Source organism: Clarias gariepinus, chromosome 2, assembly GCF_024256425.1.
Source record: "Clarias gariepinus isolate MV-2021 ecotype Netherlands chromosome 2, CGAR_prim_01v2, whole genome shotgun sequence".
Classification (NCBI taxonomy): domain Eukaryota; kingdom Metazoa; phylum Chordata; class Actinopteri; order Siluriformes; family Clariidae; genus Clarias; species Clarias gariepinus.
The window spans coordinates 37,513,853-37,540,862 of NC_071101.1; the positions used below are offsets into that span (position 1 = coordinate 37,513,853).

The 27,010-nt window shown below is 41.7% G+C and overlaps 1 protein-coding gene across 1 annotated transcript; it reads right to left on the reverse strand.

Moving 5' to 3' along the window:
* Positions 1–79: 79 nt before the first annotated feature.
* foxo3b (forkhead box O3b) lies at positions 80–25,950 on the reverse strand. Its single transcript, XM_053515498.1, has 3 exons — positions 24,703–25,950; positions 3,638–5,076; positions 80–2,918 (listed from the first exon to the last, which is right to left on the reverse strand). Exons 1-2 carry the CDS (start codon positions 25,219–25,221, stop codon positions 3,652–3,654), a joined length of 1,944 nt encoding a protein of 647 aa, XP_053371473.1. The 5' UTR covers positions 25,222–25,950; the 3' UTR covers positions 80–2,918; positions 3,638–3,651.
* Between the last annotated feature and the right edge of the window lie 1,060 nt (positions 25,951–27,010).

The following is a 27,010-nucleotide window of genomic DNA, read 5'->3' on the forward strand; positions in this document are numbered from 1 at the left end:
TATGCGGTAAGTCAGGTATAAAGTGACGAGTGATGAACAATTAAAAAAAAAAAAAAAAAAAGATTTCAAGACAGAGACCTAGAGCTCAATCAAGCTTTATTTACATGCGCACCATTTTTATACAAACTAGATTGCAATTCAAAATGGAGTACACAGGAATAAAAATACCCACTAACATCAAGGAGAGAAGTTATTACTACAGGATCAAGGGGTCAAGTGGACAAGGGGTCAAGGGACGAAGATAATAGGCGGGATAAAGTCAGGAAGAGATTACGATAGTGGTAATCGTGTCTGATTCTCAGCATGGACGTATACATAACACCGTGGACTTGGGAGGTTATTAGGGCTGGCTGGGATACCAATCATTCCCATGGAATATAACTGAGGTGGTGTCATGTTCTCCCACCTAGAAACAAGTCATAATTAGAAAAAGAAAAAGTAGTAGAAGAAGCAGAACACATGCAAGGTTGTTCTAAAGAGCTAGGGCCAATTAAAAGATATATATATATTTTTTTATGGGTAAATTTGTGCGATTTTCCAAGCAATGGGCCTCATTTATCAAGCTGGATATGAACTCACGAATTAACATTAGTTTATTGGTTTCATTTTTTTCCTCAAGAATAAAAGCTGGATAATTCAACCTTGTGCCATTCCTGTCTCGAGTTGTTGTCACTGCTTGGGATTTCTTCCTATTTCAAACAGACATAATATAAATACCTGATCTCGAATAGGTCTTGACGTCCTCCGAGCATGATATTCCCCAGCGTGCTATGTGCCATTATCGGTTTCTTCTTGAATTCATCAATCGGGTTTCCTCATGCATTTCTAAAAGGGTGTATTGATTCAAAGACAGAGACAATATATATTTTTCCTCCATCTGTTTTCATTTTTACTTATCCCTGCATTTTGGTCTTTATCAGGTGTTATGCATCCTGCTTCATTGGTGTCAATATGAGCCTAAAATATCTTCTAACTTATTTTCTTCCTTTTCACCTCGTTATCCTCCATAAGCTTTCCCTATTATGGAGTTTTGTGGGCGTCGCTCAATGAAACTCAGCTGTGCCATGAATGTCCTGGCTGGTATTTATCAACAAACGCTTGTGAGTACAAAGGAAAATCAGTCTTACGGGACGTTTTGTGTAAATATGTCCGGAATTTGAAGCTGGGGTGTGTCCATATACACACAGGACTTCAGTTAAAAGATTGATAAATCAGGCCCATGATTAATCTAAGGTTGAATTTGTTCTTATGGACTTTTCTGGTATGTTAATGTAAGAAATAAGAACGTCCATGAAGAAGACGACACACATTAAAATTTTCACAACACCTACAAACTATTACCTGGAGTTTGTGTACATGGAGACTACTTTTTTGACTTTTTGGATCTAAGGGTATTTTATAATCTCGAGTGGTCCAAAGCGCTCTCACAGCATTTTCAATACTTGTACTGTGCCATCACAACGTTACATGACTCGAAGCAGGATGTTTGTACATTATTCACACAATGCACAGTTACATACATGCATAGTGGTGCGAGACAACACACAACACTGGGGATTTCATCAGATTTTTTATACAACTGTAAGAAAAGCTAAGCTTTCCAAAACAACAAAATCTCATTCGAGACACAAAACAAAACCCCACCCCGAAATTCTTTTGTCGCTTCCTGTTTTTAGAAGCTTGTTGCCTGTGTAGAAATGCACACATTCCCTTAACATTTTTCACTGTCAAGAAACTGTATAGAACCAGGTTGCAGTTAGAACTGAGCGGGGACCTGAACTTTTTCTAGTTAAAATTCTTTTTTTATTATTATTTTTTTATGGTAACCCCTTTTCAACCCTGAGCCATGGTGATAATATAGTTTGCATATAGAGACAGGAAGTCTCTAAATTCAACTGTGTTTTTCCACGTGATTTTGGCTAAAAGCATATCTCCAACATGTTCAAGTAATTTGGCAAATATACAAATGCTAGCTTATTTGTTTTTGCTCAGTAAAGATGGCTTTCTACAGGGGAAGCCTACCCACCACTGAATGCTGCCATAAGCTATGGTAATTGTGTATGCTCTGTCCTTCAAGCCTTGGGAACACACACATGGCCCAACACTGATTATTTAGCACCTGGTATGGCGTGGAAATGTTCACAATGCAAGAACATTTTTATTAAGTTCTTAATTTGGCTACAATGATATGCAATAGCCCAGAAGTCGTGTTACAACTAGCTAAACATTATCCTTCCACCAGCTAAGCTCTCTCTTAGAAGCATTTACATACGAGTTAAAAACTTTTTCTTTCTTTTTTTTTTTTTTAGTTACATACAGTACAAACAAACAGTAAGGAATCTTTTTCTTCTTGTATTTCTGTGCTACAATATTGTATTACTTCAGTTCTGATATTAAGCTACTATGTCAAATTAGGAACTGATTACGCCGCTGATCAAAACTGAAACTGGAGGCGGAACCCAAAGTGCACCGAGTCGAAACATTACTCAGTCTCAGAGTGTTGCTTTTGAAATTTAAACTCGTGTGTAAATTTTCACTCTCAGTTTGAGTAATGTGTTATTAAAGTGTAAGTGCTTGAAGATGACATTTGACAACAAACCACAAGGAAGTCGTAGGAAGTTTTTTTTTTCCGTAGCACGCGAAACCCTTCTATTTTCAAGTGATTTCGAAGATAGGCATTGTTTGGGGGAGGACTTTAAAAATGAGTGTTCGTTTAATCAAAAAACTCCTTGGTGGGTTCTGGTGTGTTTCCTGTACTTAAGGTAAGATTCTCCAGAGCTGTCGACTGTAAACAGACATAGGTTCCAGTGCTCGATGGTGGCGGCAGGCTTGGCAATTGATGGCATGAGTCCATGATGGATGGAAATTTGTCTGTGGGTTGTAGTTTTTTTTTGTTTTTTTGCAATGCAGGTGTGAGCCTGAAGCAGAAACAGAGTGAAAGAAATCAGTTAGTTATGCTGTATAGACTTCTATGTCACTTTCCCAGTGGATCCCCACTTGACTCCACTACAGTATGTCACTGTCTCACAGGGTGTATGTCATAAGGTGTTATTGCACAAATTCATTACACTGAAATTTGAACATTTAAAGGTACATGAAAACCTCAGTATTGTATACCCTATTCCAAAACTACTGCATTCCATGAGGGAAGGGATTTGTGTTCATTCAGTTCAGCTACAAGAGCGTCACTAAGGTCTGGCACTGATGCCAGGATGTCAAGGAGGCTCCACATCCAGTTCATAATGTATCGAGTTCTGTCAAGGCTCTGTGCTGGACACTTGAGTTCCTCCACTTCAACTGTACCATGCCATTGTATCATGCTGGAGCAGGTTTGGACCTCTTATTTTCAGTACAAGAAAATCTTAATAGTACGGCATACTATTGCCTCCAAGTATGTGGCAGCAGTTTTGAGAACAATAACATATGGTTGTACTGGTAAGGGCTGCACAAACTTTTGGCCATCAAATTTTATAGAGTTTAAGTAAAATCTGGTGGTGACTAAAATCTGTTCTGCACCCCTGGATAAGATTTTCAAATAATTATTGTTCCTGCCATTTGTATTTGAAACAATACATCCAGAATGCATTTCACACCAATTTATATTTTGAAACTTGTCAAATCATACCATTTTACTGACCTTTAAAATCACTTTCAGCCAGGAACCCAGCTTTGACTGGACTGCGTTGTCCCATTGAAGCTGCCAACAGGGTTCAGGCTGACGTTATTTTGCACCAAAGCATCAAAGTTAAAGTCTAGACCGTCAGCATCCATTAAGTCTGAGCGGATTATGGAATCCATGTCACAGTCAAGACTTGCGTTGAAAATGTCCAAATCCAAGTCTGTGGGAAACCGTTCTGTTCCAGAAACCCCCATTCCGTTACTGCCATTCAACCCAGAGTAAACAGAGGTCTCACTTAACAAGATGGAGGACTGCTGCTGAAGATGCTGCTTGGCAGAAACTACGTTATTAATCTCATTCGCCAGGCTTGGATGACCATTTTTGGGGAGCGAGTGCAGTGATGCCTGGGTGTTGGTGCCCTGATGATGTCGGTTGTTCTGGAGAGGGCTGCTCTGACCTTTGAACCCAGAACTGAATGATGGCATCATAGGGTCTTTGGGGTGCATGAGGCCATTGCGAAGACGGGAATTCTGAGAAGCAACGGCTGCACTGGTTTGTGATATGAGTGGGTCAGACTGTGTCATCATGACATCGCTGTGGCTGTGGGAGCCCAGTGAGTCAGAGTTTAGCAGCTCCTGAAGCGTGGTGTTCCCAAAACGAGAAATGCTTGAGAAAGATGCTTGTTTGTTCTCCTGGATCGTCTGCATGGGTGTCTGTCTTAATGCTCCAGCAGAGGGGCCGAAAATGGAATTACCAAACCCTCCACTACTACTGGCACCATTTGGTGAGGAAGAGGAGGAGCCTGGAGTGGAAGTGGTGCTCCCGAATGTAAAGGTGGAGCCATCTTGACTTGCCTGTGTTGATGGTGCAAGTGCTATGTTGTCCAAGAGGTCATCCATAAGGTTGTCAGTTAGCCCATCATTGAGGTTCATCGTGCCTAGTCGTGGAAGCTCAGCCGGGCATTGCTTGGAGTTTGAGGAGGATGAAGAAGGAGGCGAAAGGCTGTTGGAACTGGAGTAGATCATTGGTGAGAGGGGTGGGCCCAACTCATCGTCTGGAACCTCATCCAACTCTGGATTGGCTAAGATTGGTGACAGACGGCCACTTATTGTGCTAGCATTGGAGTTTGTTCGTGACCGAAAGTCAGTCCAGCAGGAATCCAGTTCATCACTGCTACGGGATGTAGGACTACCTGGCCACTTGGACAGACCCCCAGCAGACACGTTCTCTATCGATCCCTCCTGGGCAGCCTGTAACGCAGCCTTCTTTTTTGCTGCACGTCCTCGTGCACTCTTGGTGTACTTGTTCCCGTTGTCCATGGAGACTGCGCGGCGACGTGGTGCTTTACCTCCCCTTCCTCCTTCAGGATTTATCATCCACCATGAGCTTTTTCCGGTTCCCTCGTTCTGGACACGGACGAAACGGCTGTGTAAAGACAGGTTGTGCCTGATGGAATTCTGTGCCAGGAAAGAGAAACAGATGAGATTAGAAATAGATTTTAATGACTTGGTAGAATGCAAGTTGCAACAAGAAACCTCCATATTTTTAACTACCCTTATTCTTGAACTACCCTCAGTGTTTAGAGGACAATGTATAAAACATTTGACCCATACAACCCAGTGAGGTAAGAGCCAGAAAAGACAAAAATAATGTCTTCTTTAGCGTAGACCACAACAACAACAACAATAACAACAACATAAAGACACTTAGCAAGATGTTGGGCCTTCATATGATCCAAAAAGAGCTATCTTGGCATCAATCCTACAACTCTCAGGAACTGTGGTAAAGAAACAGAAACGATATTCCCTCAGGGCAGCAATGGTGGTAGATTTTGTTGGGGATACGCGCATATTATTAGTATAATAGTATTTTCTATTAAAAAGTCCCATCTGTGCTTTACGATACTGGGGAACTTTTACTGCTGGACCACTGAGAGCATTGGCACAAACTGCATCTCCGTGTGGTACGGCAACTGCATTGCTGCAAATCATTGGTATTCAGCTTGCAGGACATTTACAAGAAACACTGAGGGGCTCAAGGCATTATCAAAGATACCGCTCACTCCAACTATGGACTATTCAACCCTTCTTGAATCGGGCAGGTGCCTCAGCATCCGCACAAATAGAGTGAACATTTTTTCCATCAAATGCTAACAAATACACCACTGTTCTGTCACTTTCAGTCTATATTGCACTGCTTCATCCACTACGCATCTTTAAACCATCCATAATTAATGTTCATTATTGCACTACTGTATATCCCACTCATATTTATTCTGTATCATACAGACATCATATGTGTACATATGTACATCGTGCTGAGCCTGTTACAGTATCTTCTTGCTTGACATGTTATATCCACTGCACGTTTCCACAGTTATAATTTTTTTTTTATATACAATATGTAATACTATTATTACCTACCGCGCCTTCTGCACATAAGACACTCCCACCTCTGTGCATATGGAGCCATACCCTTATTTACCACAATGTTATTTATTGGAAATAGGCTGTTTATGCACTTCTGGTTAGATGGTAACTGCATTGCATTGGTTTTGTACATGCACTTTGCAAAATGACAATAAAGTTAAATCATATCCAATATACTCTAATCTAATCTAACCTTTCATTAATTTTCTCCTCACTGTTTCTTTTTAATAGCACCCGAAAAACTATTAACATAATATCCTCAAGGCTTGGCATTAGAATTATACCTAATGTGTTTCATATAAGGATCAAACATGGATATATAGACAATATAGACATAGTTGGGGCAAAATTTCATACCCTCATATGAGGACAATCGGATCGCAAGAGGATAAAACCCAATAACACTGAATATGAAAAGTTATGTTATAGGCCACTGATTCGAGCAACCATATAACAGATCGTTGAGACCTAACATCATTAACCAGGGTTAGAAAAACACCCCCAATCGAAAAAACTACAGTAAACTACAGTAAAAGACAATTCTTTTTTTCTCAGCCTTTGCGTGGGAAAAAACCTGGCTGTGGTGCGCACGCGTTTCTGATTTACACACATTATTCGCTCTGTAATCCTGCTTTCCATCTTCGACTGTAAGTGCTGCAGGAAATCGTTCAACAGAAATATACAATATGTAATACAGATTAATGCAATATACTTCATGGATGCACCAAACTTTATGAAAAAAAAAAAAAAAAACAACACCTCCTACCGATCCAGTTTATCTGCACCTGAAATCATACATCGCTTTCTTTCATGCCTCTTTTAATTTAAACTGACACTTCTGACGGGAAGCATAAACCTGAGTCTGATCTTGTTTCCTATGTAGATTATCAGGACGATTACACTATTACTCCCTGAATACGCCAAGGTGAATCAAATCCCGCCAATCCTGCTGTCTCTCTGGAGATGTGACTTAATGTTTGTGCATTCGTGTGTGTGTGTGTGTGTGTGTACGTGTATGTACGTGTGACTAGAGGAACGGCGCAGTGGGGGGGTTGTTGATGACTAAATTCTCAATGGAAAAACATGTTGTGAATGAAGTCATTAAGGTTTATTCTCTCTCTCTCTCTCTCTCACTCTGTGGTATCTCACCAGAGACGCTTCATCCTTCCTTTTATTAAAAAGAAGGAAAGAAAGAAAGAAAAGCTGGGAGTAATTATGATTAGGATGCTTATGATTTCTCCAATGGCATCAAAAATAGCACCCCAAGCCCGAGTGTTCGGATTTAGTCTTTTGCCCACACACACAATATTTGATGCGCCTGGACATGTATCGCCATACACGTGCACACACACACACGCACACACACACCTCTACGAGTACAAAAGTACACTTTATGGTTACTTTGGGACTCAAACACATTCAAGTTCTTGCTCAACAATTCTTAACAGAATGTTCAAATTTTTCAAAAGAAGCTATTCCTGTAGCTATTTGTGTTTTACTTGACACTGTGTGTGTGTGTGTGTGTGTGTGTGTGTGTGGGAGAGAGTGCATGGGTGTGTTTTTGCGTGTGTAGGGCTGTTAAGTGAGAGCCCAGCTGCGCACTGAATCTCTCTGGAACACAGAGGCCTTTTTGTCCTTCAGCAACATGTGGTAACAATCTATCAATGTCAGCAGCCACGCACTACACACATAACACTCTCATCACACACACTACACACAGTCACATGCACACATCTCTAACTTTACTCTCCTTGTTTTAATTAAAGCGAGATAAGTGAAAGTGCAAGGAGTTGTTTTTTTTTTCCTTCCCTTTTGTACTGTTAAGGACAGCGTAATGTGAAAATACACTCTGGGACTTATTGGTCCACCACCTACTGCACAGCCACAAGGTCACACACACACACCCAAAGAGGTCAGAAAGCCACGTTGAAGCTCTCGCTGCGATACGCCACACACACTTGCGCTTGCTTAGTGGTCTGGCCAAAGCGTCGAGTTATTAAGCTCTGCCTCCTTTTTTCCGACCTGACTTTTTCCTCACCCGGGCCACGGCCTTCCTAAGGTTCCTCAACAGCACGTCTTTAATCTATCCAACACATACTCGTTTACACACAGATCTATTTAAAGCCTTGATTTAGATAAATCCGTTTCGCAACGAGTCAGATGTAAAGATGAGATGATGTCACTCATTAAAGATCGTGGACCTTGCACCTTTCTAGAGGGACCTGATGACATAATCAGTGATGGAAAAAAAAAAAAAAAGAAAAGTGTGTGCCTGTGTGTGTTTGACTCAGTATGTTTATGTGTGCACGTATTCCATGGAGGCAACTAATCCTTTCTTAGGCTCTCGGTAGAATTCACATGCATCATAACAAGGACAGGACACACACACACACACACACAAATCTTGAGGTCAGTTCAAGTGTACGGCCAAGTTTGTCAGGAGAAGGTCTTCTTACAGTGAACTTTCTGTGCTTGTGTGTGTGTGTGTGTACGTGTACTCTTCAATTTCCAGGAATAATTATTGAACCCTGATGCTTGGGAGGAAATTTATAGTTCTCCAAGCACTTGATTTTCAAAACGGGAGGGTGAGACAGAAGAATAGAGAGTTACAGAAAGTGAAAAAGAGGAAGCGAGAGAGAGAGAGAGAGAGAGAGTGAGAGGGAGAGAGGGAGTGAGATTTAGGGAGGGAGAGGAGAGCGGACCATTGACACGTAGGAGGAGGTTTATAAATAAACTCAGACCGGCCGCTGATGCTGCACAGGAGAGGAGATGTATTTATACACACAATACACACACACACACACACACACACACAGACACACACACGCACCCACACCCCTCACACAGAAAAAAAAACTGCTTAGACCCACAAAAACATACTTATGAAAAACATGAAGCATGCCTGCAGATTTCCTCTCTCTCTCTCTCGTCCCATTCCCAGCTGCTCTACATGCTGGATCGTAGACGAGAACATTCCACTCCTTACTACCAAATGTGCGTTGTTGTTTTTTTTTTCTCCTCCTCCTCCAGCACAAGAGGCGTCCCGCTCTCTGTTTGTGTATATGTGATTGTACTTTAAACAGTCAGTTAATCAGAGCACGCTACAGTATACACCACTCCCGTCGCTCTACGTTCCGCCATCCACGAACCTGGCCTTGAATTTCAATAATAAGTGACACGATATCGAGTCAACAGGTCTAAAAGGATGTATGTTGCATAAGAAGACAGACCTGTTTTTCCATGACACATGGGGTATCAGCTTTCCCAACACAACCTCTCCAGCCAATCACACTGACGGATATATCACACGCACGCACATCACGTCCACATCCCTGTCCTGCATCATGCGCATCAGCGAGCTCTCTAAGACATGGAATAATTCAGTCGATAATAATAATAATAATAATATCACTAAGCAGGGAGTCACTCGAGACACATTTCCCTGGCACGATTCGTTCTGTAGCTGTAAATCGCGTCTCATGCCAGAGAACTGCGCGTCCCATCCTCCCGAGCGAGCCAACGTAAACACACACGTGCACTGAACCGTCGAAGAGAAAATATAAGAGAACTTGAGCAAGGCGAAGAAAAAAAAAATAGAAAAGGAGACTTTTGAGAACTCGGCTTTGGTTTCAGACACAGTTAATCCCGTTTTTGTTTTTCTTTGGTTGTTTATTTTCCACTCTTTTGAGATCCATTCATTTCGGGTAGGAGACTGTACTAATATCCATTAACAAAATCCTAACTTGGGTATAATTCAATTCAGTTTTATTTATATAGCACTTTTAGCAATAGTCACTGTTGCAAAGCAGCTTTATACAATAATAATAAAAAAAAAAAATGACTTCCAGAGTTCAGGGTAATGTGTAAGGGGGGAAAAAAAAACGTTCTAGGCTTCGAGATATATTTTGAAGCCATGAAGACAATTAAAAAGAAGTGATAAAGGTTTAACTTCACACTGTAGGCATTGTCTGATTCTTATTGAGTCCACTAAAGCACCTATCAAATGCACATGCCCACTTTATTGTATTTGATTGAGATAACTAAAACATTTTATTTTTGTACAATTAGTTGTTTCCTGATGATAAGCCACGGTTTACACAAATATGGTACCTGTACATCGAAATACAGAAATATCTCCAGAAAAAAAAGCAAGCATGGCATCGATGACATCATCATACTGTGGGTACTCAACAACATGGCCGAGAGCGAGGAGTATATGAGCTCTAAATCTATAGCGATTAAAGCGCCAGCGATATGGAGGCAGTTCCATATCCTTTCGAGCTGATTGTCAAGCGTGCTTTGGATCAGCTAACACCAGAGAATGTTGAATACTTCATGGAGAAACATTGCAAACTTGGTAACCTTAGCAATACTGAGTGTAATGTAAACAATTATTGTCACCGTAAGCTTCTGATGTTGTACTAGACTATGATTAAGATCAATAAACTTAAAACTGATTCACCCACCTACTCACTCACTCTTCATACCAATTAATCTGTTCACTTATTATAGGAAACCTGGAGCCTGTCCCAGGAGACTTAGGGCACGAGGCGGGGTACACCCTGGACGGCGTGCCAATCCATCGCGGGCACACAAGCACTCAAACACTCATTCACACAGTGAAATCCAATTAGCCTGAGTTGGATATCTTGGACTGTTGGAGGAAACCCACCAAGCTAATCAAACCCTCGACCCTGGAAGTGCGAGGCCACGGTGCCGTCATAATTGATTCAGCGTAAGGAAAGTACCGTGCTCGTTCAAAAATAACCGGTTTACATGAGTCGTGGAATGGGCCGTGGGAGGAAAAAAAAGAAGAAGAAGAAAAAAAATTATTTGTCTAAAACTGTAAGTATGCTTGTGTGTGAGGTTAAGAAATCCCGCCCTCTGCATTATGATTGGTTACAAGAATTCACCCTCTGTCTATGATTGGTTAGAACCATCGAGCACGTGCAGTTTACCACAATGTTTGTTGAATATTACATCTTAATATATATTAATATATATACATCTTATATCTACTTATATCAACTAATATCTTAGTCTAATACATATTCATGTATAAATAATTGATTTAGAAATATTACTAATAATAAAAATTAAGATGATGATTACTGAAATAAAAACAAATGATTGAAACGGCCTCTGTTAGAAGGATTTATGCGTGAGGTTAAAAAATTCCGCCTTCTGCTTTATGGTTGGTTAGAAACCTGGTGCATGAAGAATTAAGAATTAAGTTGTGTCTTTATGCACAGTTTAAAAGACCCAGAAATACAGTATTTGACTCACTTAGGGTTTTAATAACCGTAATAACCGTTATTTTCTTTCCTTTGCTGTATAGATTCTTGCATGGTCAGAAATACCTTATTATATGCTATTTTATATATGAAACATATAAAAAAAAATTCAAAATGAAAATATGTTTCTTGGCACCCCAGCATCTCAGGAACATATCTGACCAATCGAGTGGGAGGACACGCCTTTTCCCCTCTAATCAGGAAAACGCTAAATGGCCCCTTCCTGTCAAGAGCTGATAAATGACCAAGACACGGCATCTCGACCTTAAAAAGTTTCGAGCGACTGGCAAATCATGATAGACACCAGCAAAAAAAAAAAAAAACTTGGCTCAGGCTACAAACTGCCACCGGAGCTTTAACACCTCAGTAAACACGACTAGTGCGCATACACGCACACTTGCTCAATCCACTTCCCGCTTGGCCTCCCAATCCCGGCACCTCCTATGGTAATGGATACAGGGCTTAACCGGACACCAATGCGTGGCCTTGGGTAGACATGCACACACACACACACACCACACACTTAAAGCCACACATAAACTTTGGGCAACACCGATGTATTTTTAGCTACAGTAAAGAACACTGTGTTCCTCTGTGCACTGGCACCAGCTGACCAAAACTGATAGCGCAGCAGCATTTGTCGATCAATGCTTTACTGGTTAATTTGGGTTGCAACGTCGAATGTCGAAACCATTCCGTAGTCTTGGGTTCCAAAGTGTGTGCTCGGGTTAGGGGTGCCGTGGCCTCCTTTCAGAAACATAATATCTGTGGCTGTCTTGCGACTTGAACTAGGCACTTAAAGTAAACATGGTGGAGGTTTTATAGAGATGTTGTGCGTGTTCAGGGTTTGACATGGTAGATGTGTGTGGTGATAGTTTCATATCGCCTTATAAACGTGTTACTCCAGAGCCTGTCCTGGAACCTTATCTGTATTACGCAGTCTGTGCATGTGTGTTTTTGCTGAGCTCATCAGTCTAGCACGAACCCGCCCACAACACCCGGCTCAGGAACCTCAGTCACTTTTATCCATCAATAAATATTTTACTCACAGGAACACCTGAAATGACTCGAACCGTTGACTTGGTTGTTGCTTTTTTTTCTCCCTAGTGAGACTCAGCGGCACTAACGCTCTAACGACACCAAAAAAAAAGTCTGAAAAAAATGAAGAAGTAGACATGTTATGGGATTTTTTTTTTGCTGCACCAGCATTCCTAACAACCCCCCAAACACACACACACACACACACCTTAGTTCCCATTCCCTTGACTTTCAAGTCACATGACTTCCTGTTTCTGGTACTACGTGGCAGAAAATAACCCAAGCTGAGAGACTTTTAGTTTAGAGAGGCTTTATTATATAAGTATACTTATTATAAGTATAATTTATTATATAAGTATTTATAATGAATAATCAATTAAGGGAAACGAACAAAACAACACTCAGACAAATGCACAATGCTTGTATGTGGCTTATTTCTGTGATACTTCACACTCATGAGAAGATTATATTCAGAGTATTTTTTACAACCCAATTTAAGAGAAAAAAAAAAGGAAAGAAAAGTGGAAATCATCTGGAAAAAGTAAACACACACACACACACCTATTTGGACCCTTTTGGGTTGTATAGCAGCGTTTTTTGTTTTTTTTTCGTCCCACGACAGAGAAGACACTGCAATTTGTCACTCTCTGTCTCTCTTTCTCTCTCTCTTTGTTCTGGATCTGTAAGGCACGTTTTCACTGATGTACCTCACAGGCATGATGAAACACACTGAAACCCATCAGACACTTACACGGTAATACGCCAAGCCCCCGGCTCAGGCTGCAATATTGATTTTCATCCCTCGCACTTTCTTTTAATACTTCTTCATAACACTATTTTTTTTTTTTCTTCGCTATAATGTTTTCATGCATCATAAAGTGTGTCTGCGTCACGGGACGCTTCAGCAGCATGGACGTAAAGTGTCTTGTGTTACTCATATTCCTATGATACTCGCTAAAAAAAATAAAGCCACTCAGAAGCGATACTAAATCAAAAACAAATATTTGATTAGTCTGCTATGACTATGACAAACAAGTTGAATCGGTTTGAATTAAAACAGAGCGTAATCAACGGCGACGGCTAGCTATTGAGTCGTCTACTCAAACTCAGACACTCCAATCTGAACAAGCGACTTTAGTGTTAAAACCCTGAACAAAACCCTGAATGTAACCATTTAACGCCTTTGTGGTGCTTTCTGGCCTCATGCCAGAATATCACACAAACACACATACTGGCCCCGAGCCAAAACAGTTACACACCTTGGCTGCGGTTGCTGTACCCTTCTGAAAGGTAATAATAAGATTTTGTTTTTTTTTAAAAAAGGAAAAGAAAAGGAACGAATCTTCATCCGCAACCCAAACTCTGATGCACTTGAGCCAAGGAAAAGAACGAATAATTGAGCGAGGGATGAAAAATAGTCTCGCAAACCGCTTCTGTGCATGGTGAAGGGCTCGCTTGTTCTGTTTTTTGGAACTTGCAAAAAAAAAAAAAAAAAAGGAAAAAAAAAAAAAGATGTGATGTTCAGGCTGAGCGCGGACAACTTGAAAAACCTGCAAAGCAACCCGCTGTTACAGAGAACTCCTCCACCCGCCTCCACCCTCCCCGAGGACTCGCTTCATCTCGATCGGACTTCTCGAAAAGGCTTCTATGGCAAAACGGATGCCTAAACACGTCTAAGTGAAAACCCGGACGTGCACACCAGGTTTGAGAATTAACACTCCAAAAACAAATCACTTTTACTATAACGTGATTTTGTCCTGAATGTCACTGAAAAAAAAAAAAAAAAAAAAAACTCTCCTGGTCAGATCGCACGACATATAGAGTGGAGTTTGCTTTAGCCTTCCACTTTATCCTTCATGTGTCTTTAAGTTTGTCTTGTAGGTGTGTCCTGACCGTCTCGCGTGTCTTTCAGTGTGCTTAAGAGTGTAAGTAGAGTCCTTGTGTAAACACAGCCGCCTCACACCACAGGCTTAGCACGACTTAAGAATGACTTTTCTTCTAAACATCTGCAAAACCTGCAAACTTTTTATCTTTACATCTGCATTTTTTTTTCATACTCTTTTCCTTCTCCCTGACCGTCCATGCGCCCCTGAAGCTTTTGCAATGCATGCACGTGTCTGTGTGTGTCTTTGTGTCCCCGTGTCTGTGTGTGTGTGTGTGTGTGTGTGTACTGTCTGAAATCTGTGTAAATACTGAGCATAGCTTTGGTGAATAATTCATCGGTGGATCATTAAGTGGTCCGACAGGGCTTTTAGAGCTCACACTCTGTAAAACGCAAAGACGACAAGCGTTTGTTTTTTTCGGTCTAGACAGCTGCTGTGTGTCGACAGCCTCAGGTTTGCGGGCACTCAAGGGTGTGTGGAGATACGGAGCAAAAAGAAGAAAAAAAAAGAGGGCAAATTTAGGGCACAGACTCCCGGCAGAAATCATTTCCTGTGGGATTTGGAAAACGAGAAGTCGTTAATACTAGGGCACCAGCTTGACCTGTTGCCATGGTAACGAGTCTGTTTTTTTTTTTTTTTAGGGGGGGAAATTATTGTGTAAGCTCAATCTATTTGCAAAGCTTCATCTAAATTATACATCTGAAAAGCACATGGAGATACTGTAGCTGTGTGTGTGTGTGTGTGTGTGTGTGTGTGTGTGTGTTTCTTCCCCTCTGTGAGTTACAGTTGGAGTGTAGGAGGCCTCTCAGTCAACTCTCTGTGGTTCTTTCTGTTTCTTGTTCTCTCCCTCCCCCTCTTCTCTCTCTCTCTCTCTCTCTGAAGAAGTGAGCTGGAGAGATGCCAGGGTACACGGTCACATCTCTCTCTCTCACACACACACACATATTCACACAACGTGCAGCCTCGCTACACACTGACCTACATACACTTCCCCTGCGCTGAGTGGCCCACTGAACGTTCCAGCCAGTCACATGAGGGGGCGGAGTGCTGGCTAACCAATCATGTCAGCTCTTCTGTTCTTCGTACAGTTTAGCCAGAAACAGCCTGAAACCACTGAGGAAGGGTCTGGAGTATGAAAAGGGGGGGAATGGGCAATCACTTTCACAACACAGAGGAACAGAGCGCGATAGCCAGAGTTAGCATCTACTAGTCTACTAGCATCTAACTCACTAATGTCGGCTATACGGCTGGTTTAGAAAGATTCCCCGTGCCCTTTCCCTGCCAATCACACAGGACGGGCTTCTACCTGGTAATCGCGCACAGGTCAGGTGAACATGATAAGTCTTACATGCCCATTCAAGGTCACTGACAGTCTGGTGACCTCATCAAGCTGTCTGATTAACCAGTGATAAAGATCGGGCTGATAAAGAGCCTCCCTCATCTGCTCTCCGTTGTTACCTTTGCTCTTTTCTGTATCTGCTGACCTCAGTTCATCTCTCTCTCTCTCTTTCTCTTTCACGTAACGAGTCTCTCTTACTCTTTCCTCACATGGTCATAGACGTGATGGTGTGGCAAATGCACTCAGCCTCAGCAAGCAGATTACTGTATGATTCACTGACTCCTCTAATCACAGACGCACGCTGAGATCTGCTCACATGACCAGGCACCTGACTGCTTCTTCATCCCTAAACCTTATGGACCCATTCACACTGATAAAATCCGCTCTACACTGCAGACCATATGCTGATTTATTGCAATGAAACTTTCCAGGGTTTTTTTTTTTCTTCATGTGGTTTCTTGGTTGCCTCTCTAAGCCTCTTTCCCCACATCCCTGAAATATATCACGAAACGCAGAATACCTTGTCTAGTGTTGACGAGACAAGTTTCGAGCTGTCACCACTAAAGCGCTAGTAAAAACATCTCATACAGGGGGTATCCAGTAAAATGGCAAAATCCCACCCAGCATTAAACTACCAAATACTGCACTGTAATAGCTACTAAATCCACTTCCAAATACCACTCTGTGCACTAAACTACTAAAAAGTCTGCTCTAATAGATACTAAATCCATGGCTTAATCCCATCCTAGACACTAAACTTCTAAATAGTGCACTCTAATAGCTATGAATTCCATGGCTAAATCCCACCCTGTGCACTAAACTACTAAATAGCGTGCTCTAAAACTAGATTCTAAACCCATGGGTAAATCCAATCCTGAGCGCTAAACTACTAGTAAGTATGCACTAATAGCTACTAAATCCATGGCTAAATACCACCCTACACACTAAACTACTAAATAGTATGCTCTAATACAGTAGGTGCAAAATCCACGGCTAAATGCCACCCTGTGCACTAAATTAAACAGTATGCTCCAATAGCTACTAAATCCACAGCTAAATTTATGGTTAAATCCCATCCTAGACACTAAACTTCCAAATAGTGCACTCTAATAGCTATGAATTCCATGGCTAAATCCCATCCTGCACAAAAAAACTACTAAATAGCGCACTTTAACTGGTATTAAATCCATGGCTACATCCGGCTCTGTGCACCAAACTACTAAATAGTAGACACTAAATAGTATACATTAATAGACACTTAATCCATGGCTACACACTAAACTATTAAATAACGCCTCTAATACCTACTAAATCCATGGCTATATGTCCATGGTGTCCTGTGCAAATAATAATAATAATAATAATAATAATAATAAAATATATAGCACTTTGACAGGTAATAAATTCATGGCTAAATCCAATCCTGAGCACTAAACTACTAAATAGTATGCTCAAATAGATACTAAATCCACAGCTAAATCCCACCGTGTGCACTAAACTACTAAATAGTATGCTCTAATATATGCAAAACCCACGGCTAAATCCCACCCTGTGCACTAAAATACTAAAAATACTAAAAGCTCCATTAGCTACTAAATCCCAGTACACTAAACCAGTAAATAGTCTGCTCTAATAGATACTAATTCTATTCGCTATCTAGCTTTGTAGCGAATGTGTAGCCTTCAACCAAGAATTTTAATTCAGGACCTTCCGGTGCACTCTTAAGTACAGCCTGACAATGTGGGAATTGTCCCACTTGACCACATTGTGCCACATTCTTTTTCCTTTTTCACTAATGGTTTCATGTTGCTGTTCATGCTTTAGTAGTAATAATAATAATAATAATAATAACAATAAGACATTTTCCCAGAAGTTTTGTGGTTTGTTCTCTTCTAGGAACAGGTGTATTTATTTTGAGCTCATGTTTCACTTTAATTACATACAGGTCAGCTCCATTCAACTAATGATGTGACTTTCCAGATGGCACATACCATCCATCCCTTTATGGAATCATCCTGAAATGACTACTTTGTCTCTCTAGATTTTTTTTTTTTTTTACAAAATGTGCAATACAGTGTCTGCAGCTCACAATGTCTTGCACCATCACTGTGTAGAAGGAGTTGTATTCTGAGGTTGTGTGCTTTAATTTGCCTTTGTGTTTTCATGGAAAAACCTCTGAACCATCGGCACAGCTGCAGGAAGTGTGTGTGTGGGGGGGGGGGGGACTAGGTGAAAGAAAAGCAAAACAAACAAAAGAGAAGGAGACGGGAAAGGCACATTAACCCATATCTGCGAGAGAGAGAGAGAGAGCGACTGAGAGCGGGGTGGGGGGGTCTAGTGTTTGTTAAATTGACACTTGTTGGCAGTGTTAGTAAAAACGACTCTCACTTTTGTCACTCTTTAGGAATAGACAAGGTCTCATAAAGAAGGCCTGGAATGATCTGCTGGCGGGCTGAAAAATGTGCCTTTTGTTTGCCCTAATTAGAAATTACTGGTGCTCTTCTCGGTGCGACAAATCGCAGTGCAGTATCAAGTACAAAGCTGCATTAAAACTGAGATTTTTTTTTAATCTTGATCCCAGACTGGGGCTTGCTCAAAAAAATATAAGATGAAAGAAAAGAAGAAAAGGTGACCACAATCAGTAAGTGAGGTACTGACCACATTAGAGCTGCTACAGTTAGCTGGACTCTCCTCTGCTCTTCTCCTTGCATTGATCTATGTTTGCACTAGCAACAGAGAGACAGGTGACCAAAATACAGGAATACAGTATTACAGTATTCCAACGAATTACACTATTCCAATCCCACAAGTCCATGACACGTTAACCAACGATAACCAATATGATTCAATAATGATTCCTCAGACCTGTCCTCTGGCACATCTGCACTCTGACTTCACTTCAATCCTCACCATTTTAGTCTTTTACCTCCTTCTTGCAATTACAATTTGATGTACAGCAATGTACGCTGTAATGTTACTAAGATATATGTAATACAGAGACCAGACAATTAGGAATAAATGTGGGGGGGATATCCTGAGGGTATGTGGCTATCGTGTTAGCATACTCCTTAGTACTAGAGAAGCTAGCACATGAGCTAGCATGTGACTAGAAAAACTCAAACCGTAAAAGAAAATCATTTGAACAAATTAAAAAGTCTTTTGATTTGTACAGTTCACCCACTTGGACAAGAGGCATCCTATGAGTGGTTATAAGAGACAGAAACACCCACTGGTGAAACCCTTTAAAGGATTTAAAGGACTGTACATAGTACATGTACTGTATAAATTTAAAACTACTTTCATCTACGTTAATTACACTAACTGTTGGTGACCAGCTCCACCAGTTTCAGTTAGTTAGTATCACCAGCCATGGAATGATCTAAAGAAACAAATCATAATGTGTTAATGCTAAATGCTGTTTATAGACCTGTTGTATAAAAGGAATATCACATTGAGGTCCATTCATGCTGTATTTCTGAATATAGTCCGACAGTGATGCCTTCCAAACACAAGCCTATGACCGCATCACAGCCGTGCTGTATTCAGCAGTACAGCACTCATGTCTTATGTGATATGGCTTCAATTTAATTCCTGCCTTCCAGTTCTACGTTTCTAACTAATCACAGGCGAGAATGGATACTTGTAACCAATCATTTCGCAATAGGTGGGATTTTTATTTACCCTTACACAGAGATTTGTTAACAGTATCCATAAAATCTGTGTTACTTTCACATTAGGAAAATCTAATTTAATACAGAAACCTGAACACCGGCTCTGAACCAATGAACCGGAACGCTGTGCTGGTCTGGCCTCACTCCTCAGGAGGCTAACACATGCAGGATTAATGGGCAGGGGGGTTGTATGGAGACACGGGAAAGTGAATGTGCTAAAGTCTGTGCCCTCTGCATGTGGGACTGCAAGAAATCCATTGCGGTGAATGTGAATGCACCAGATTGGCATTAATGTGCTTTAAAGCAGTGACCCTGATAAGAAGCCATTGCACCATAGCTACTTTAATGCATGGTAAAGTAAAGAATCCTGTGTGTGTGAGTACTCTTAAAGATCCAGTGCGGATCTCCTCTGGCTTTGTTTATAACCTTTTTTCACACATGAAGGCTTGCAAACATCTAGAATGCATGCATGCATGCATGCATGCATGCTAAGTGTGCAGCTCTGCAAGGCTGCCCATGCTTACTTGTGTGCATGTGTGCAGCTCTTTGCGAGAGGTCATGGCTGCTTTCGTGAGAGTCTGAAAAAAAAAGGAATGTTTCCTCAACTCCATTCCACTACACTTCTTGCCTACCAAGAGGATTATTATCTGAGTGCTTTTAAACTATACTGCGTTTTATTTATGTTAAAGCACTTCCTGTGCAGTCCTTGGCTTTACCCAGCAGTTTATTAAATCCAACCTCTCTGATTTCATTTCTGTGTTTTATTTTGGTACAAATGAATAATAATAATAATAAAAAAAAAAGGCCAGAAGTAAAGGCAGAGCCCAGCCTTGATCCGAGCAGCGCACATTAGAGGAATCGCAATTAGAGTGTGAGCTAAAAGATCAGCTATTTTCAGGCATGCGGAAAAAGAAATAGAGAAAGAGAAAAAGCGATAGTATTCTGAGTAAGCCAGGACTCAATATGCCTCGGAGCTTTGGAGCAATTTCATGCCCTCATAAACCGTGCAGCGCAAACTGCAAGAGGAGAGAGAGAGAGAGAGAGAGCAGGGGGGAGGATAAGTAGAATGAAACAAAACTAAAAAAAAAAAGAGAAAAAAACCACACAAAGCTGTAAGATCTCTGCTGTACGATCGAGATTCGAGCGCCTGATAAGAGTCGCAGGCACAAACCTGTTGGTGAAGCATCAGATCCTCTAACGTACTGCAGGAGCTCAGCCAGAGTATTGACGCTGCACTTTTTCGTGCACGCCTTCTTACAAGTCTTCTAAGCTGCCTTGCTTAGGACAGGTGGGCAAACACTAAGCATGAAGAAGTTTGTAATAAAGCTTTCGGATAGCATTTAGGAGGAAAAAAAGTCCTCTTTGCACAAACAGTTTAAAATAAAACCTTGCGAATACTATACACTCGTTCTCAATTTCGAAGGGACGTAGGGAATCCCCCTATACCTTTTCACCTGACAGCTCATGTATACATTACAGCAGTTTTGACTGTCAAATCTCACTTGCACACGGCTGCTGTGAATAAAACAGCCACTTGTTTGGTCAGAGAGCAGCACCAGGCTCTAGCAGACTCCTGAAAAGGAAGCCAACGCCAATGCTGCGGATCCCAAGAACAAGAGAGCGGACTAACGACGTCTTTGATAAACATCTTAAACTCAGGGAACACAGTGCAAACATAGTGAATCTCAAGACTAACACAGAGTTCTGGTCCCATTGTTCTCTTTGTCCAGCTCTGCTTAGTTCAGTGCTTTCCTGAAGAGGCCACAATGGACCTTTAATCTGTCTGAAGAAGCTCGCTGAGCTGTTTAGAATAAGCTAATTGCAATCATAAGAGTTAATGTTCCCATATGATCACTAGATGTCACAGTTAAAAGCTAGGATAAGTATTCAACGAGTACTTGGTACTAATGTGTTTCAATCCGGAGCTCTATTTTTTTTCTCAGCGAGCAGCTCCTGACACAGAACGCCAGCTTTATTGTAGTCAATTAATTTTTAATCAAGAACAATTTAGCCTCCTGTGCTCGGCACCACTGCCGTGGCAGACAGCCTTAATTGGAAAGGACAGGTCGCGCGGGAAACAAATTAAACTTTCAAAAGCCTCGGGTCAGAGCGCTTCGGTGAGGAGAGCAGAAGAGAGATCAGGGGCAGTGTTCCAAAAGTGTTGCTTGACCTTGGAAATGAAAAATATGCAAAGGCATTTGTGGCTTGTCGGAGAAGGACCCAGTCGTTATAACAGACCAGACGCAAGATCTTTTACATTGAGGGAAACTGATTCATTTGCGTTGGATCCAAAGCTCATATTGGGAATACTGGACACGTAGCAGTCATAATGGGACGTCATTCCATCCCAAGAGCTAGTGTTAAGAGGTAGTTTCGACTAAAAACCGGAACTGGGCATTTACAGAGACCCCATATAGATAGTGACGGGAGCTCAGGATCCAACCGTGAAGCTGCATATTTGGGGCAAATGAAATACGTCTACACACACACGCATATCAACACACCAGCCATCAGTGCTGATGCAAATTCTGAATTTGCACATGAGCAAGCCTTAATATTAGAGACAGAACAAGTTCAAGCTTGACTGACATGGAAATATTGGTGGCTTGGTAAAATACATGATGCAATTAATTATCTGAATTTCAATCTCTCTTAAAGTGTGTGAGTGTGTTGACATAGTCCACTGCCATCTTGTTCCCCCTACTCTGAGTAATTGCAGTCATAATTGATGGAGGCACTGCTCAAAAAATCTACTCAAGATTTGTTAGAACATTTGGATGGAAATGCAATCGTAACGTCCTAGGATCTGTGGGTTACCATGGCAACACATGACCATCTGACTAACCTATGACTGTACTTGATGATGAAACATCCTCGCTCACCTTTTTTTTCCCACCCCACACACACGCACACATAAACGCTTTGTGGTAGCAGTACCAGCCTGAGAGGCGCCCACACCACCTCAACCTCTCGTGAACTTACACCACACATGGGCAACCATGGTAACAACCCACTAATCACATGATGCTACAAAGGAACCCATTATTTACTTATGAGCATACGGATCAGAAACCCCTTTTGTATTTTTTTTTTCGCTTTTAGATGAAGAACTTATCATAAACCTGAAGTCGTGACTCACTCGCACAAATCCATCCAGTTCTTGACACTCACTACACACATTACAGCTTTATAAGAAGCCCATTCCACACTGCACAGCTCCACATATCTTCACGGACTGCCGACTGGGAGTTTATGAGCAGCGCATTATTACCTTCGCTGACCGTCCTACCCCATCCCCATCCCCCTCTTCTTCCCCTCCATCCGCAGCAGAACAAAGGAAAGTCCGTTATGTCATGACGTCTAGATATGCACGTTAGACATGTTGTAATGTCGCTTCGCACTAATTTAAAAATGCACGAGGGACTCATACAGAATACACATCTTTTGAGATTAATATACACACCCCAAAAGTACAAGATCATACACCCATGCACTTTTTTTTTTTATTAGTCTGTTAGACCTCCTAGACAGGAATGTCTCCTGGAACAAACAGGACACTCAGGCACTAACGGAGAACAAAAGCGTCTGAACCTAGGGTGGTTTGTGATCTCTAATGTGACCTGACCATACTGAAAGAATAGCAAAGATGACCTCAACCTTACCAGACACTACTGGGACACGGCACTTTGCTTAGCGTATAGACCCCCCCACGCTTGCTTTCTATGCATGTAAAGGCTACTCTGGCGTGTGTGCACCACGGGAAGAGTGTTGACTCTGTGGTTCTTGCATGCCTTCCATGTATTGTTTTGATCAGTGCAGGAATTTCTGAGGTTATAGCTACTCTTGATCTTTTTTTTAACACTTGAAGTCCAGTAGGCAACATTAACAATGAAACAATTAGAAAATGGTAAAAGTCTATCCAACATGTGAACCAATATCTGTTTTGATAATACCTATGATTCAAGATATTTATTCATTTATGTATTTCTTTATTTATTGCCAATCTTTTCCATTTTCACTCCAATGTTTCTCCAATGTGATATTGTTTACACACTGGTTGTTATTCCAACGCCGTAGGTTCTGACCCACAATGGCTGTCTATGTATAAATCAATCTCTAGAAAAAGGATATTTTTTCCTGTCTTCGAACATCCAGTTAAGAGACCGATTTTTGATTTAGGCAATTTATCACCGATTCAAGAAGACCAGCATGGACATAACACATACAAATAACACAAATAGGAAGCGTGATACCTTCTATAGAAAGAAAATGAAAATACAATTTTACAAAAGTGATTTTTTAAAAAGATTTTGTAAAAGAGCACAGACATTACAATACTGCTTTATGTAGGTGCTACAAAGAAAACTAATTTAATTTAACTTGAAGATGTTAATGACCTGCGTGAAATAGCTAATAAGTCAGATCTAATCTCTTGACTTCATCTAACATTATGTTACACAGTAAAGATGCCTGCATTTTAAGCTGCTTATAATTTGCTTATATCTCGCCATCATCAGGCTTGTCAGCTAGCTAGCAATCATCACTGCCAAGATCCTTGAGGACTCAGTGTGAGGTGTGAAATTCTCTCCACTGTTGACTTCTGTTACAGTTACATAAGTCATCTAGTGTACAGCTAACATTTGAGCACATGTTGGTTCACTGGAACATGCCCAGGCAGGTAAACTGGCCATGCTGCAGGGACAAATAGGATTGCTTTTAGAAAAAAAAATCATAATAATGTTACATACAGTATAAACTCAGATTCTTCACCAGGATATTTCTGTGTGTGTGTGTATGTCTGTTTGTGTCGGCATCAATAATTAGACAATTTTGATTGTGTTTTTCTTTCAGGACCTTTTCCATCTCATGCAATTCACAACACCCAGTATACTACAAAAGGTCTGAGAGAGAGAGAGAGAGAGAGAAAGGAAAGAGGGGGGCTTATCAGTTCACATGTTGCAGAGTTTTACAGGTTAACAATAGTGCTTAATCCATTAAATTATACATTTAATTAGAAATTTAGTCCCCCTGCTTAACCTCACTGCTTTACACTGATTTATGTCCTTGGTTTTTTTTTTGTTTGTTTTTAGGAAAAATGTGAGAGTAATTATTTACGCACCTGTTTTTTAAATCCTTCAAACAAACGAGCTCAGCATAGATTTAAAGGCATGAATAAGTGTTTTGTTTACATATGTTGTCATACAGTATGCATCGCCACGAATCTGAGTCACGCGGGCGCTCCTGCTGTCCCTGAGCTTGTGCGCGCGCCCGTCTTGAGACGCTCGCGCACGCCAGAACATGTGTTCCTTTTGTTTTTGTTTTGTTTGTGGCACTCAGCACGAGTAGCTTACCTTTTACACAGGGGTAAAATAAAAAAAAAAAAAGGGTAGACAATGCATTTCAACAGTGCATTCTAATAAACAGCTTACCTTCCAGCCAGCCGAGCTGTTGCTGTCTCCTTTGTCTTTGAAGTAAGGGACATTTCTGACCATCCAGTCATAGATCTGGGAGAGAGTCAGTCTTTTGTCCGGTGTGCTCTCTATGGCTTTCGTGATAAGGTCTGCGTAGGACAGGTTCCCCCAGGCGTTCCTGCGCGACGAGGACTTGCGTGGGGTTTGCTGCTGCTGCACCCCCTGTCCGTTCACCTCAGCAGCGCGCGCTTTAGCCTCCACCTGGGTCTGCGATCCCGCCTGGTCCTGGTCCTGATCTCCGCTCTGCGCATCAGGCCTGCCATCTTCTCCGTTCGCGCTGACAGCCATTGCACTCTCCTCTTCATCATCATCCTCCTCCTCAGGGATGATGTACGTGGCGTTGGCTTCTGGCTTCGCCAAGCTGGACTCCGGCAGCGGCCAAGTGCATGACCTCGGCCGCTTCTGGGGCTCAAAGTCCGGGTCTATGGCCACGTCCATTCCGGGCAGAGGCTCGGGGGATGATGTTGTCTCAGCCATCGAGACCGCGGAACCTGTAGACGAGTGTCGCTGCACGAGCTTCCCGGTGCAAGTTTAGACGCGTAGTGGCGCGCGGACGAAGTGGTGTGCCATGAACGCGTCTGCACAGAGCGTCAACACACACGCATGGGACTGCACGTGCCTTTCAGTAGGGCTGTCTAATACAGTATAATGATAATGATGATGTCAATATTATAGTCTAACCACAAGTGCGCACAAACACACACGCACGCACCGTTCACCGAGACCCGTTCAGATCACCGGACTCCGCTTCTGTAGCACGCTCGCGCTCAGCCCGAGCACTGATGTAATGCAGCTGGATATCGCACGCGCAGTGGCTAAGGAGAGAGCGCGAGCGCCGCAACGTCACTAAAACCATCCCATTCAGTGAGATCTCCACGCGCTCCCCAGAGGACCAGGATTATTAGATTTAAAACGACACTTTACAAAAAGAAATCAACACATAAAACTCGCAGATCAAGAACTCTAGATCATCACTGCTCGTGTTCAGGATTTGACTTCCCTTTCTACTCTATGATTCACAAAAGAGAGAGAGAGAAAAAATCTCTCGATCTGGAACCAAAACCAAACACACAACTAGTGCTGTTTCTTATCTAACTGCACTGTATGCACAGTAAATCAGACACAGCAATCCGTCCTCCTTCAGTGCTACATTAGCTCCTGTAGAACTTATACAAAAGACTGACTGCAGCGACAGAGACAGAGCGAGAGAAAAGATTAAACTCGTCATCTACCCCTCCCTCCCGTCCCTGCGCGTGGGATCGCCTTTTAAAGGGCCATGGCTCATGAGCTACACCAAGCACTCACACGAGGGCATGTTCAGGCAAGCCTGAGACTGCCAAATATAGTGCAAGATACATGAGAATGGAGATTATGCATGTAAAAACATCGGATAAGATATTGATATTCATGTTGTTGAGTACCAGACATGTATTTAACAAAACATAACAAAATAACACATTAAATTGACTGTGCATGCTAATACTCACTCACTCACTCATTGTCTATACCCCTTCATCCTGTATAAAGCGTTACAGGGGCCTGAAGCCTATCCAAGGAAACTTAAGGGCACGAGGTGGTGTACACCCTGGATGGGGTGTCAATTCATCGCGGGATACACACAAACTATTTGGACTGTGGGAGGAAACCAGAGTACCCAGAGGAAACCCACCAACTCCATGTACACAGACTCATGCGCCTGGAGGTTGCAAGACTAAGCCATCATGTCCATGCTAATACTGTAAGAGCATTTTATTTCAGGTTCTGGACAGGTTGTTGTTGGACTTTCGGCTGCTCCTGTCAAGGGTTCGCCACAGTGGAATAAACCTACACTTATATAATACCTACTACACTTATATAATATTATACCTACACTTATATTATACCTACCTACTGTATATAAGCAAAAGTATATGGACACCTGATTATATACTTTTGCTCACATAGATAAGAGTAGGTATATGATCAGGTGTCCATATACATATATAGATAACTGATGATCTCACTCAAAGATGTTGCCAGAAAATTATAATAGTGTGTGCACACACTCACTCATCGTACATACCGCTTTACAGAGATGTAGGGTGTCCTGGAACCTATCCCTGGAGACTTAAGGCATGAGGCCAGGTTTACCCTGAATGGGGTGCCAATCGATTGCAGGTACACACACTCATTCACACACTTCAGGCAATTTGTGAACACCAATTTACCTAATTTGCATGCACACCTGAGGTGAGAATCAACCCCTCTACCTGACTCTGTATGCAGT